General features: G+C 37.9%; 1 protein-coding gene and 1 long non-coding RNA gene across 4 annotated transcripts in view; one reads left to right on the top strand and one right to left on the bottom strand.

The window, feature by feature from the left end:
* LOC144365020 (uncharacterized) overlaps positions 1-12,131 on the bottom strand; it is a 113,258-nt gene that overhangs the window by 42,389 nt on the left and 58,738 nt on the right. The gene's annotated exons all lie outside the window — the stretch shown is intronic.
* Parp4 (poly(ADP-ribose) polymerase family member 4) overlaps positions 1-12,131 on the top strand; it is an 89,569-nt gene that overhangs the window by 42,683 nt on the left and 34,755 nt on the right. For all 3 annotated transcript variants that reach the window (XM_078015728.1, XM_078015729.1, XM_078015731.1), the window contains exons 21-25: positions 3,304-3,441; positions 4,754-4,949; positions 6,439-6,506; positions 7,992-8,179; positions 9,633-9,732. In XM_078015728.1, the coding sequence (XP_077871854.1) occupies positions 3,304-3,441; positions 4,754-4,949; positions 6,439-6,506; positions 7,992-8,179; positions 9,633-9,732 (690 nt within the window). The remainder of the gene's footprint in view (positions 1-3,303; positions 3,442-4,753; positions 4,950-6,438; positions 6,507-7,991; positions 8,180-9,632; positions 9,733-12,131) is intronic.

Here is a 12,131-nt window from a genome sequence, read left to right as displayed (position 1 = left end):
GCACTAATATCTAATATCAAAAAGCTAACAAATAACCCTATCAATAAATGGGCCAAGGACCTAAAAAGATACTTCTCAGAAGAGGATATACAATCAATCAACAAATATATGAAAAAATGTTCATCACCTCTAGCAATTAGAGAAATACAAATAAAAACTAATCTAAGATATCATCTCACTCCAGTCAGAATGGTAGCTATTATGAAGACAAACAACAATAAATGTGGGGAAAAAGGTACACCATATATTGCTGTCCCAATATTGACTGCAAATTGCAAATTAGTGCAGCCAATATGAAAAGCAGTATGAAGATTCTTTGGAAATCTGGGAATGGAACCACCATTTGACCCAGCTATCCCTCTCCTCGGTCTATACCCAAAAGACTTAAAAGCAGCATACTACAGGGACACAGCCACATCAATGTTTATAGCAGCACAATTCACAATAGCTAAACTGTGGAATCAACCTAGATGCCCTTCAGTGGATGAATGGATTTTTTAAAATGTGGCATTTATCCGCAATGGAATTTTACTCAACATTAAAAGAGAATAAAATCATGGCATTTGCAGGTGAATGGATGACTTTGGAGAAGATAATGCTAAGTAAAGTTAGATAATCCAAAAAACAAACAAACAAACAAATGCTGAGTGTTTTCTCTGATATAAGGAGGCTGAATCATAGTGGAGTAGGGAGCGCGGGAGCATGGGAGGAATAGATGAATTCTCTAGATAGGGCAGAGAGGTGGGAGGGAAAGGAAGGGGGCAGGGAATTAGCAAGGATGGTGGAATGTGATAGACATCATTATCCAAAGTACACGTATGAAGACATGAATTGGTGTCAACATACTTTATATACAACCAGAGATATGAAAAATTGTGCTGTATATATGTAATAGAATTGTAATGTATTCCACTATCATTTTTTTAAATCAATTTTAAAAATAAAAAAAAAGGGCTAGGGATGGGCTGGGGTTGTGTCTCAGTGGTAGAGCACTTGCCTCACATATGCAAGGCCCTGGGTTCAATCCTCAGCACCACATAAAAAGGAATAAATAAAAGTATTGTTTCCAATTGAAAAAAGGGGGGTGGCTAGGGATGTAGCCCAGTGATTAAGTGCCCCAGAGTTCAATCCCTGGTACCAAAACTTAACAAATAAACAAACAAAAAAGATATATAGCTAGCTAGATAGATATGGCTACATACACACACAGATGCATATTTTTTTTTCTATAAGAATTTCAGATCTTCTCTCTATCCCTGGAATTCTGAAATTTCATATTAATATGATCCTGTACTTGTGGCCTCTAGATTATATATATATATATCCCACTTTTTTTTTATATTGAACTGGGGGGCTTTAACCACTGAACCACATCCTCAGCCCTATTTTATATTTTATTTAGAGACAGGGTCTTGCTAGGTGCCTTGTGCTTAGTGCCTTGCTTTTGCTGAGTCTGGTTTTGAACTCACGATCCTCCTACCTCAGACTCTTCCGTCACTAGGATTATAGGCTTACACCACCATGCCTAAGTCTACTAAAATTTTTAATCTTAGTTCTCTTATCTTTTATTTGTCAGAGCTTTTTTGTGATCTATAAGCATTTCTTTTTTATAGCAACTTTGTATATTTCATGGATGTACTATCCTCTTTTGTTTCCCTAAAAACATTTCTAATTTTTTTCCTGATTTTTTTTGTGTCTCTTTTCTTTGAATTCCTTTTTCCTTTCTTCCTTTTGGCTTGTTTGCTTACCTCCATATTTCATGCTAGAGGCTTTTTCCCAAATGTGTGAGTGACCCTCTGTTTTCATCCTTAGGACTGAGAAATGAGAAATTCTAGGATGTTCATGGAATATGGTGGTTGAGAGTGACTCTAAGGGGCCATTTAGGATACTGGTTTGCACTTCATTCCCCTAAATGAAGCAGTCTGTACTCCTATGCCCCATTAGACCTACCATTTCCTTGTTTGGGTTCTATTTAGTTGGATTTCTCTAGGTAATAAATCTCCAATTTCCTTTAGTGAGAGATCAAATAATAATTGGAACCCAGTGTTTATGATAATCCCCTCTATAGGCTCTCTGGTAGAAGCATCCCTCATTCTGGATAAGTCATTTATCACACATTCACCAATTTTCTATCTTCCTAAAATTTGCTGACATCTTTAATCTGCTATCATCTTTTTTCCTGATCTAAATATCTTCATGGATTTATGCCTTTTTTATTGCTTCCTTTCAATTTCAGGGAAGCTTAGCATTTTGATAGGGAGTAGAATTAAACTCATACATTCCATCCTGAACAAGAAGCCCTTCACAGCAGTTAGCTTTGCTGTATGTAACAAATTGTTCCTGAACTTTGTGGCTTCAAACAGCATACATTTCCAGACATAGTGGTACACATGTATAGTCTCAGCTAATTAAATGATGAGGCAAGAGAATCATTTGAGCCTAAAAGTTTGGGATCAGCTTGAGTAATACAACAAAACCTTATCTCTAGCATTTATTATTCTCACAGTTCTGTGACTTGAACAGTATGGTATACAACAGCCTCACACACACAACTGCTGGTCCAGTGTCAGCTAGGATGGTGACCATTGTAGCCCATTATCCTATCCAGCAAGGTGGCTTAGGGTTATTTACCTAGTGGTAGAAGAGTCCCAGTAGAAACAAAAAGGGCCAGTCCCATTGCACAAACACTTTTCAAGTGCCTGCTTACATCATATTTGCCAGTGTCTCATTGAACAAAGCAAGTCATATGTCCAACTCCATTAGCCAATTCAAAGGTGGAGAAATAGATGTCACCTCCAGGTAGGAGGAGCTTCCACGTTACATTGCAGAGGGGTAAGTATACAAGAGTGAAGACACTTTATGGCATTTTTCAATTTACCCATGTTGTCTTCATTATTTTAAAGCTTATCATGTATATTTTCATATTCTTGAAAATATAATTTACAAATAAGATACAATCCTAAGACTTCTATTGAATGTTCTATTTTACTGTTCTAGGCTCTGATTATCTGCTATATCCAGAAAGATCCAACTGAATTACAGATCTATAATCTTTGGATCCAGAGTTAAGATGATCTCACACTTAACTAAATTAACTCTAGGATTTCAGGAGGGTAACTGATATGATAATGGTCCTAGGTCTAAAACCTACATTTTATAATTTTGGAATTTATCACCACATTGTTGATTGTTTAATGGAGTTATATAAATTTTGGAAGGGCTTGCTACTTGACAGGTAAATGCAAATTGGTAATATGGTATTATTCCATTATTTACTTTATCATATGGCTCTTTGCTTTGTAGAGCACAGACTGTAAAGCTGTGGTTAGCACCCTGGAAGGCAGCTCCTTAGATAGCAATGGATTTTCTCTTCACATCAGTTTGTCTGCTGCATATCTCCCAAGAATGTGGGTTGAAAAACATCCAGAGAAAGAAAGTGAGGTAAGATACTTCTTACTTTCAAGAGACATTGTTGGAAAAATATTTCAGAATAAATAGGATATTTTAATTTGGAAATTATTGTTAATCCTAAAAAACTAGCATTGCAAAATGAATTCTCACACTCCAAGATTCTGCAACTAAAAATAAATTATATCAAGAATGATCAACTTCTGAGGCTTCTACCAAAACCATCATGTGGCTTATTTCCCTACAAAGATTATAGTTTTTGTTATTATTGTCATTTTGTTTTTGTTTTTGTTTATTTATTTATTTTTTGGGTACTGGGGATTAAACTCAGAGGCACTTTACACTGAGTTACATCCCTAATACTTTCTGTTTTTTTAGACTGAATCTCACTAAGTTGCTTAAGGCCTTACTAAGTTGCTGAGGCTGGCCTTGAACTTGTGATCCTCTTATCTCAGCCTCTTGTACCACTGGAATTTCAGGCATGTGTCACTGTACCACCATACCCAGCAAGATTGTTTTGTTGTTGTTGTTGTTGTTGTCGTTTTGGGGGGTTAGGGGGTGGTGGTACCAGGGACTAAACCCAGGGATGCTCAGCCACTAAGCCACATTCCCAGCACTTTTTATTTTTCATTTTGAGGCAGGGTCTCACTAGGTTTATAGCTTTACTGAATTGCTGAGGCTGGCTTTGAACCTGTGATCCACCTCCTTAGCCTCCTGAGCGGCTGGGATTACAAGCATGCACCACCACACCTGGCCAAGATTGTAGTTTTTACTTAAATCCCCACCAAAAACTAAATCCATCATCAGATATTACATCGGTTAATCTATGTACTTTTTATGTGTTTTAAAATTTGATACTAGAAGAACAAATAAAAAATTATTTATGACCATAAGACCATTTTGTGTAGCTTTAACAAAGAATTGCTCTTCACTTAAAAAGTTGTAATAGTAGTTGTACTTTAAATATTGGTTCATTAATAAAAGTTATCTGTACATATTTTAGTAATCATAATATCATCTAAATTCCTTTTAGAATAGTGTGTGTATGAGAAGAGCATATTATTTATTTATTTTACGAATAACATTAATACTATAGGATGTTTTTTCAGGTATTCTTTATTGATTCTTGACTTCTCAAGAGTCCTATATGTTGGAATCTTCAGCTTTAACATTTTAGTCTTAATTTGAGCTCCTAGTAGGTCATCTTGTTGTTAAATACATCTTATTGTTTTTATTTTCATACCATTTGTTTACCTTACTACAAAGTTTTAGAGTTTGGCAAGTAGATCTTTTCCTATTTAAGATACGAGAAGCTCCCATCCAAGATCTTTTTTTCTTCTTTCAGGCTTGTATGCTTGTCTTTCAACCCAATCTTGATGCTACCCTCCCTGACCTGGCTAACAAGAACGAAGTAATTATTTGTCTTGATTGTTCCAATTCCATGGAGGGTGTGACATTTATGCAAGCCAAGCAAATTGCTTTGTATGCACTATCCTTGGTGAGTGAGAAGCAAAAAGTGAACATTATACAATTTGGCACAGGTAAGTGTACTTTGTCCCCAGTCCAATGTGTTCTTCTTCCTTAATGTGAACATCCTCTGTGGAGCAAGAGATAACCTAACACAAAGCTTAAGCCCAAGAATTCTGAAGCCGAGGAATAGAGTTGTAACTCAGTGGTAAAGCACTTGTCTGGCACATGTGAGGCCTTGGATTTGATTTACACCACCATAAAAACAAACAAACACTGGGTGTAAAGGTGCGTGCCTATAATCCCAGCAATTTAGGAAGCTGAGTCAGGAGGATCGCAAGTTCACAGCCAACTCGGCAACTTAGCAAAGCGCTAAGTAACTTAGCAAGATCTTGTTTCAAAATAAAAGATAAAAAAGGTCTGGGGATGTAGCTCAGTGGTTAAGTGCTCCAGGATTCAATCCATGGTACCTACCAACAAATAAACAAACAAAAAGAACTTTGGAACCAGGTCTCCTGGGTCCAGAACTAAAGTGTACCATGACACTTACAAATTCTATGTGTCATGCTGAACAAGATGTTTGAACTCTGGTGCCGAAGTTTCCTCATCTGCAATCTGAGGGTAATAATTACTATCTCATAGTGTTGTTGTAAGGCCTGAGCTAATGTATGTAAAACATTTAAAACAGGACTTGATCTATGCTAGATGAAGTATAAATATTACTTTTGTTTTTTAATACCAACTCAACTGAGTGCAAGATCTTTACTCTGTTGAGTAAGATGGTCCCAAGGTTAAGGACAGACATTTAGAATCAGTAGGTCATAGAAAACCTGTGAGGAATGATCTCAGGGAGTCAGGACAACACACTTTGGCACTGCAGGGATGAAAGAAAGAGCATAGAATGGAGTGAGGGGATAATCGTATCCCATTAATTCTTATCTTCTGTGTCACTCAGCAGAAGGTCCTTTACAATGGAGCTAGGGTCTGTTCTGCTGGGGTCAAGTAGGCATGCAAAAGGCATGGATGGAGGTTGTATCCTTCCAGGATTAAGCTGCTAGTACCATTGCAACACACCCATACCTTGCTTTGCAAAGGCAACACAGAAATCTACACATGGAATTTGACTTAGAACATTTTGCAAACTATAGTGCATAGTTTGCTTTGGAATATATTATGTAGAGGAACACTGTGGTGGGTTTTTAAAATTTATATATTTTAGTTGTAGATTGACACAATACCTTTATTTTACTTATTTATTTTTATGTGGTGCTAAGGATCGAACCAAGTACCTCACACAGATTAGGCAAGCACTCTACCACAGAGCCACAACCCCAGCCCTGGGTTTGTTTCTGGGTTTTTTTGTTTTTTGTTTTTTGGTTTTTTGTACATTGACACTGTCATACACAAAAAGAAACTATTACACATAGTACTCTCCAAAGTATGCACATAAAGACATAACATTTTTTGTGATAGCAGCAGTGATATAAAGTAGGATTACTGTTTGTTAATAGTCAATCCAGTAAATATTTAATGGTAACACCTCACACTAATCTTATTACACAGGTTACAAGGAGTTATTTTCATATCCTAAGTACATCATGAGCAATGATGTGTCAACAGAGTTCATTATGGTGAGTAAGAGAAACTTCCTCAGTTTTCTGAGCTTTTGTCTATGAAACTTTTAGTTGTATTATCCAGAACTTATTCCCCCTGAAGTTTTTCTATGTTGGCAGATGTGTTAGCCAGCTTTTGATTTCTGTAATGAATGATTTCTGAGATAAATCAATTCTCAGTATTTATTTTGTCTTGTTGTTTCACAGCTTTTAGTCCATGGACTCCTGGCCCTCTTGTTTTACGTCTGTGGTGGGATAGTTCATCCTGGCAGGAGCTCATGGCATAGGGGGCCTATTTACCTCATGACTGCCAGAAACAAATATATCCTTCCAAGGGCACACCCCCAGTGACTTTCCACTAGGCCACACCTCCTAAAGGTTCTATTACCTCCCAGTAATGCCACAGGCTGGCAACCAAGCCTTTAACCCATGGCAGTGGAGGGGGTGAGGGCAGAGGTATGCTCATTCAAACCATAACAATGTATTCCTATAATAATGATAAAATAAATAAAAGTATATAAACTAACTAAAGAAAATTGGAAATTAAAAAGAACATAAAGAGAAAAATTGCCCATAGTCCCACCATGCAATGCAGCTAGCATTAACATTTCAGAAAGTTATCTTCTGTCCCTTGTTTTCATTCATTTAAAATGATACAAGCTGAGAATGACATTTCACCACCTCAATCAAGGCTGGCAAACCCAGGGGTGCTTTGATGAGATGTTTCTTTGCATATATGTAATAGTTCTTTGAAAACTTTAAAAAAATTTTTTTAGTTGTAGATGGACACAATACATCTATTTTATTTATTTTTTTGTTTTTTTATTTTTTTTATGTGGTGCCGAGGATAAAACCCAGTGCCTCACATGTGCTAGGCAGGCACTCTACCAATGAGCCACAACTCCAGCCCCTAAAAACTATTTTTAAAAAGCAAATAAATGCCAAGTGATAATATTTTCATTTATGCATGCCACAATTATAAACCAAAAGGACATAATTATAGTTATTTCACAAATATAGAATTAGGAAGAAGACCTTTTTTTTTAATATTTATTTTTTAGTATTTGGCGGACACAACATCTTTGTTGGTATGTGGTGCTGAGGATCGAACCCGGGCCGCACGCATGCCAGGCGAGCATGCTACCGCTTGAGCCACATCCCCAGCCCCAAGAAGATCTTTTCGATAATGGTATATCTCTAAACCCTCCCAGGAGATGGTTTTCAGCCAGGCATGGAAGTGGCATGTCTATAATTCCAGTGACTCCAGAGGCTGAAGCAGGAGGATCGCAAATTCAAGAATAGCCTCAGCAATTTAGTGAGGCCCTAAGCAACTTAGTGAGACCCTGTGTCAAGGGCTGGAGATTTGGCTCAGTGGTTAAGCAACTCTTACCAAAAAAAAAAAAAAAAAAAAAAAAAAAGGAGATGTGCTTCAGTGAATGATTGCAGTTAATGGTGAGTATAATCCAAAAAGGAGTAAATGATCTTTTGTTTCAACTCCTACAGTCTGCTACACCTACTATGGGGAACACAGACTTCTGGAAAATGCTCCGGTATTTAAGTTTACTGTACCCTTCTCAAGGGTTACGAAATATTCTCCTCATATCTGATGGCCACCTCCAGAATGAGAGTCTAACATTGCAGCTTGTGAAAAGAAACGTCCACCATACCAGATTGTTCACCTGTGGGGTGGGGTAAGTCTCAGAGATCTGGTTGCTATGGTAAAAGACAGCTAACAGGCAGGTCTTTTAGTTGGCCTGAACAGGATTTTTGAAAGTCTAGAAATTGATAGTAATATATAGAAGCTATATAGGGCACAGGGCAGTGCTCCGGGCTCTGGGCCAGATTGCGTGGATCTCAAAACTCCAGTAGGCCACTCATTCATTAGCTGTGATCTCAGGCAAGTTATTTAACCTTGCCTTTGTAAAATGAAGGTGAAAGTGAAAATACCTGCCTCGTTGGATTATTTCACACAACAACCCAGATGTCCAGCTTGTCCTGAGCCTGGGCACAGTTCCCTCTGGCGAATTGGACTAGTTGGAGGTTGTCTGCCCTTTTGTCCATGCCCCCATTTCCTGTTGCCTTGCTCCCTCTTTTATGGCTCTATATTTGCATTTTCAAACCTCTAATATACTTTTCCTAAGAAATTACCCCCCCACACACAAATATAGTTAGTTCCATGGGATTGTACTAAGGTATGTGGCATCCATGTAAGGAAATGACAGAGCAAAGTGGGCTTCCTGGTAATCATACAGAGCTCCCATCCCATGCCAGGTGGGGAGTTGTGGAGGGTGGGTGGGGAAACCTGGGTTCTTCCTGAAACAACCCCACAAATGGTTGTTAGGTACCTCTATTCTGAGATAATGCATAGAGCAGGCCCTCCCCTCAGCACATTGTTCAGGTAGAGGAAGGGCTGTTTCTTTGGAAAACAGATGTGAAGAATTTCTACTTTTTTCTTTTCAAAATTTTTTGGTGGTGTGGGAAATGAAACCCAGGGCCTAGGCATGCCAGGCAAGCACCACTGACACATCCCCAACACAGGAATTCCTCCCTTTCTTCCTTCCTTTTCCTTCCTTCCTTCCTTTTCCTTCCTTCCTTCCTTTTCTTTCCTTCCTTCCTTTTCTTTCCTTTCTTTCTTGTTGTAGATGGACAGCATGCCTTTACTTTATTTGTTTATTTTTTTATGTGGTGCTAAGGATTGAACCCGTACCTCACATGTGCTGGGCAAGCTCTCAGCACTCAGCTGTTATAGCTCCAGCCCAGGAATTTCATTTTTTTTTTTTACTACTGTAAAAAATAAATAAGTCCTCTATACATGAAAGCTTAAATTAAGCAAACCTTCAGATATTTCCTTCTGTCTGTTATCATTTATTTCCTCCCTCCCTCTCTCCCTCCCCCCTTTCCCCCCTCTTTCTCTCTCTTTTTCTTTCAAGCACTGGGGATGGAACCCAGGCTTTGTGCATGCTAGGCAAGCACTTTATAGCTGAGCTTTGCCCTGACCCCATTTTATCTCTTTAACTTTAGCTATAGAAAAGTAACTTCTTTTTCATATAATGTCTCTTCTATTAAGCTTTGTCAACATTGTTAACATGTACTTTAAAATGTGTGCAAGATTTCTTGAAACTAAAACATGTGAAATGTGATCAGTTCTACAGCAAATCGCCATATCCTAAGGACTTTGTCTCAGTGTGGTGCTGGAGTTTTTGAATATTTTAACTCAAAATCCAAACATAGTTGGAAAAAACAGGTATGTTTTTTAAACATCTTATCTCTAGTCTTATGTTTACATGCAGAAACATTATATTCTTACATGACTGACAGTATCTTCCATGTTTTCATGGGGAGCTGTAAAAAAGCAAAAGCTACCAAGTGAGCCCCAATCTTCAGATAGTACTCATTTTGTAACTAGCAAGAACAGAGTGATCACTTAATCATACCTTCCTCCTAATTGCTGGATTTCTCCTTTTTATTTTTTATTTTTGTAGTTGTAGATGGACAGAATGCCTTTATGTTATTTCTTAATTTTTAGGTGGTGTTGAGGATTGAACCCAGTGCCTCACGCATGCTAGGCAAGCGCTTTGCCACTGAGCTACAGAGCCAGCCCTCCTTTTTTTTTTTTTTTGTACTGGGAATTGAACCCAGGGACACTTTATAGCTAGGCTATATCCCCAGCCCTTTTTGTTTTTTATTTGAGATAGTGTCTGGCTAAATTGCTAAGGCTGGCCTGGAATGTACCATATAATCCTGTAATCCTATAATTACACAAAACCCTGTAATCCCAGCAACTCAAGAGGCTGAGGCAGGAGAATCAGAAGTTCCAGGCCAGCTTTATTGAAACTGGAGTTTTGAGATGAGACAAGAGTCCCTGCTTCACCAATTTCCTTCTGGGTTCTTGTCTCACAAATTTGAAGAATAAAATCCACGGACAATAGCAGAAAGGAAGAGTAAACAGAGTAGGATTTTAAGTGAGAAGAAAGAGAACTCACAAGATGTGGGAGGGGCCCAAATATCAGAAAAACCTACTTTGGTGTGCTAGCTTAGGGGTATATATGGTTTTGGGTAGACTATGGAGCAAAATCTGGTAACCAGGCATTGAAAAGTGTCAAGGCTATTGGTTGTTTCCTTTAGCCTGAATTTTAATCCTTCTCTGCAAGACCTCAGTTGGAGCCCAACACTTCTGATTACTGACCATTGACTATTCTTACTCATTAGCAACTTAGTGAGACCCTGTTGAAAAATAAAAAAATGTCATCTAGAGATTATTTAAAGTATATTGAGAATATGTGAATGTACTATAAAAATACTACAACATTTTATATAAGATTTTGGTGTCCTAGGAGATTTTGGTGTCCTAGGAGATCCTTGAACCAATTCCCAATAGACATGTTTTTCTGGGATTTCTTTTCTTTTTTTTTTTTTTTTTTTTCAGCTCTGGGGATCAAACCCAAGGCCTCACACATGGTATGCAAGTGTTCTACCACTAAGCTATATCCCCAGCCCCTGGTTTACTTTTTAATGTGGCAAAATATTACATAAAGTTTATCACTTTAACCCCCCCTTCTCTCCTCCTTTTCTTCCTCTGGCTGGGGATGGAACCCAGGGTCTCACACATGCTAAGTAAGCACTCTACCACTGACCTACATCCTCAGTCCTTTAGGCATTTTTAAGTGTATAGTTCACTGGCATTAAGTACATTCACAGTGCTGTGCAGTCATCACCATTTATCCACCTCCAGAACTTTTTCATCATCTCAAACAGAAATAATTCCACATTGTCTCCTCTGCTGTTCCTACTAACCTCTCTTCTACTTTCTGTATCTTATATAACTGTAAGACATTTGTCCATTTGTATATGGTATATTTCATTTAGCATTATGTTTTAAAAATTCATCTATATTATAGCATGTGAAGAATTTCTTTCCTTTTTAAGGCTTAATAATATTCCTTATACACCACATTTTGTTTTTCCATCAATGGACATGTTATTTCTCCTCTTTGGTGTTGTGAATTTTTCCACAGTGAGCATTGGCATTTGAGTCCCTGTATTCAATTTGGAGTATATACTCAGAAATGAAATTACTTCATCATATGGTAACTCTGTTTAATTTTTTTAAGATCTTCCATTCTGTCCTCTACAGCAGATATCATTTCACATTCCCAGAAACAATGTACCAGGATTTCAATTCTCCAGTACTTAATGGGGAGGGGAGGCATTGAAATACTGAGAACCAAACCCAGGGCTTTGTCTATGCCAGGCATAGACAGTGAGCTATATACCCCTGACCCTCAAATAGTCATTATTTTGTTTTGGGGGGATTTTAAAAGCCCTGCTGATGAGTGTGAAATTATATCACATTGTGGTTTTGATTAGCATTTTCTTTCTTTCTTTCTTTTTTTTTTTTTTGTGTGTGTGTATGCTAGGGATTAACGCCAGGGGCGCTTAATCACTGAACCATATCCCCTGCCCTTTCTTTTTTTATTTCTTTGGTTTTTTTTTTTTTAAGAGAGAGAGAGAGAGAGGGAGGGAAGAAGGAGAGAGAGAATTTTCTTTAATATTCATTTTTTAGTTTTCGGTGGACACAGCATCTTTATTTTATTTTACGTGGTGCTGAGGATCGAACCCAGTGCCCTGAACATGCCAGGCGCT

The sequence above is a fragment of the Ictidomys tridecemlineatus genome, chromosome 6 (assembly GCF_052094955.1).
Source record: "Ictidomys tridecemlineatus isolate mIctTri1 chromosome 6, mIctTri1.hap1, whole genome shotgun sequence".
Classification (NCBI taxonomy): Eukaryota; Metazoa; Chordata; class Mammalia; order Rodentia; family Sciuridae; genus Ictidomys; species Ictidomys tridecemlineatus.
This window is presented reverse-complemented; position numbering and strand designations above follow the sequence as displayed.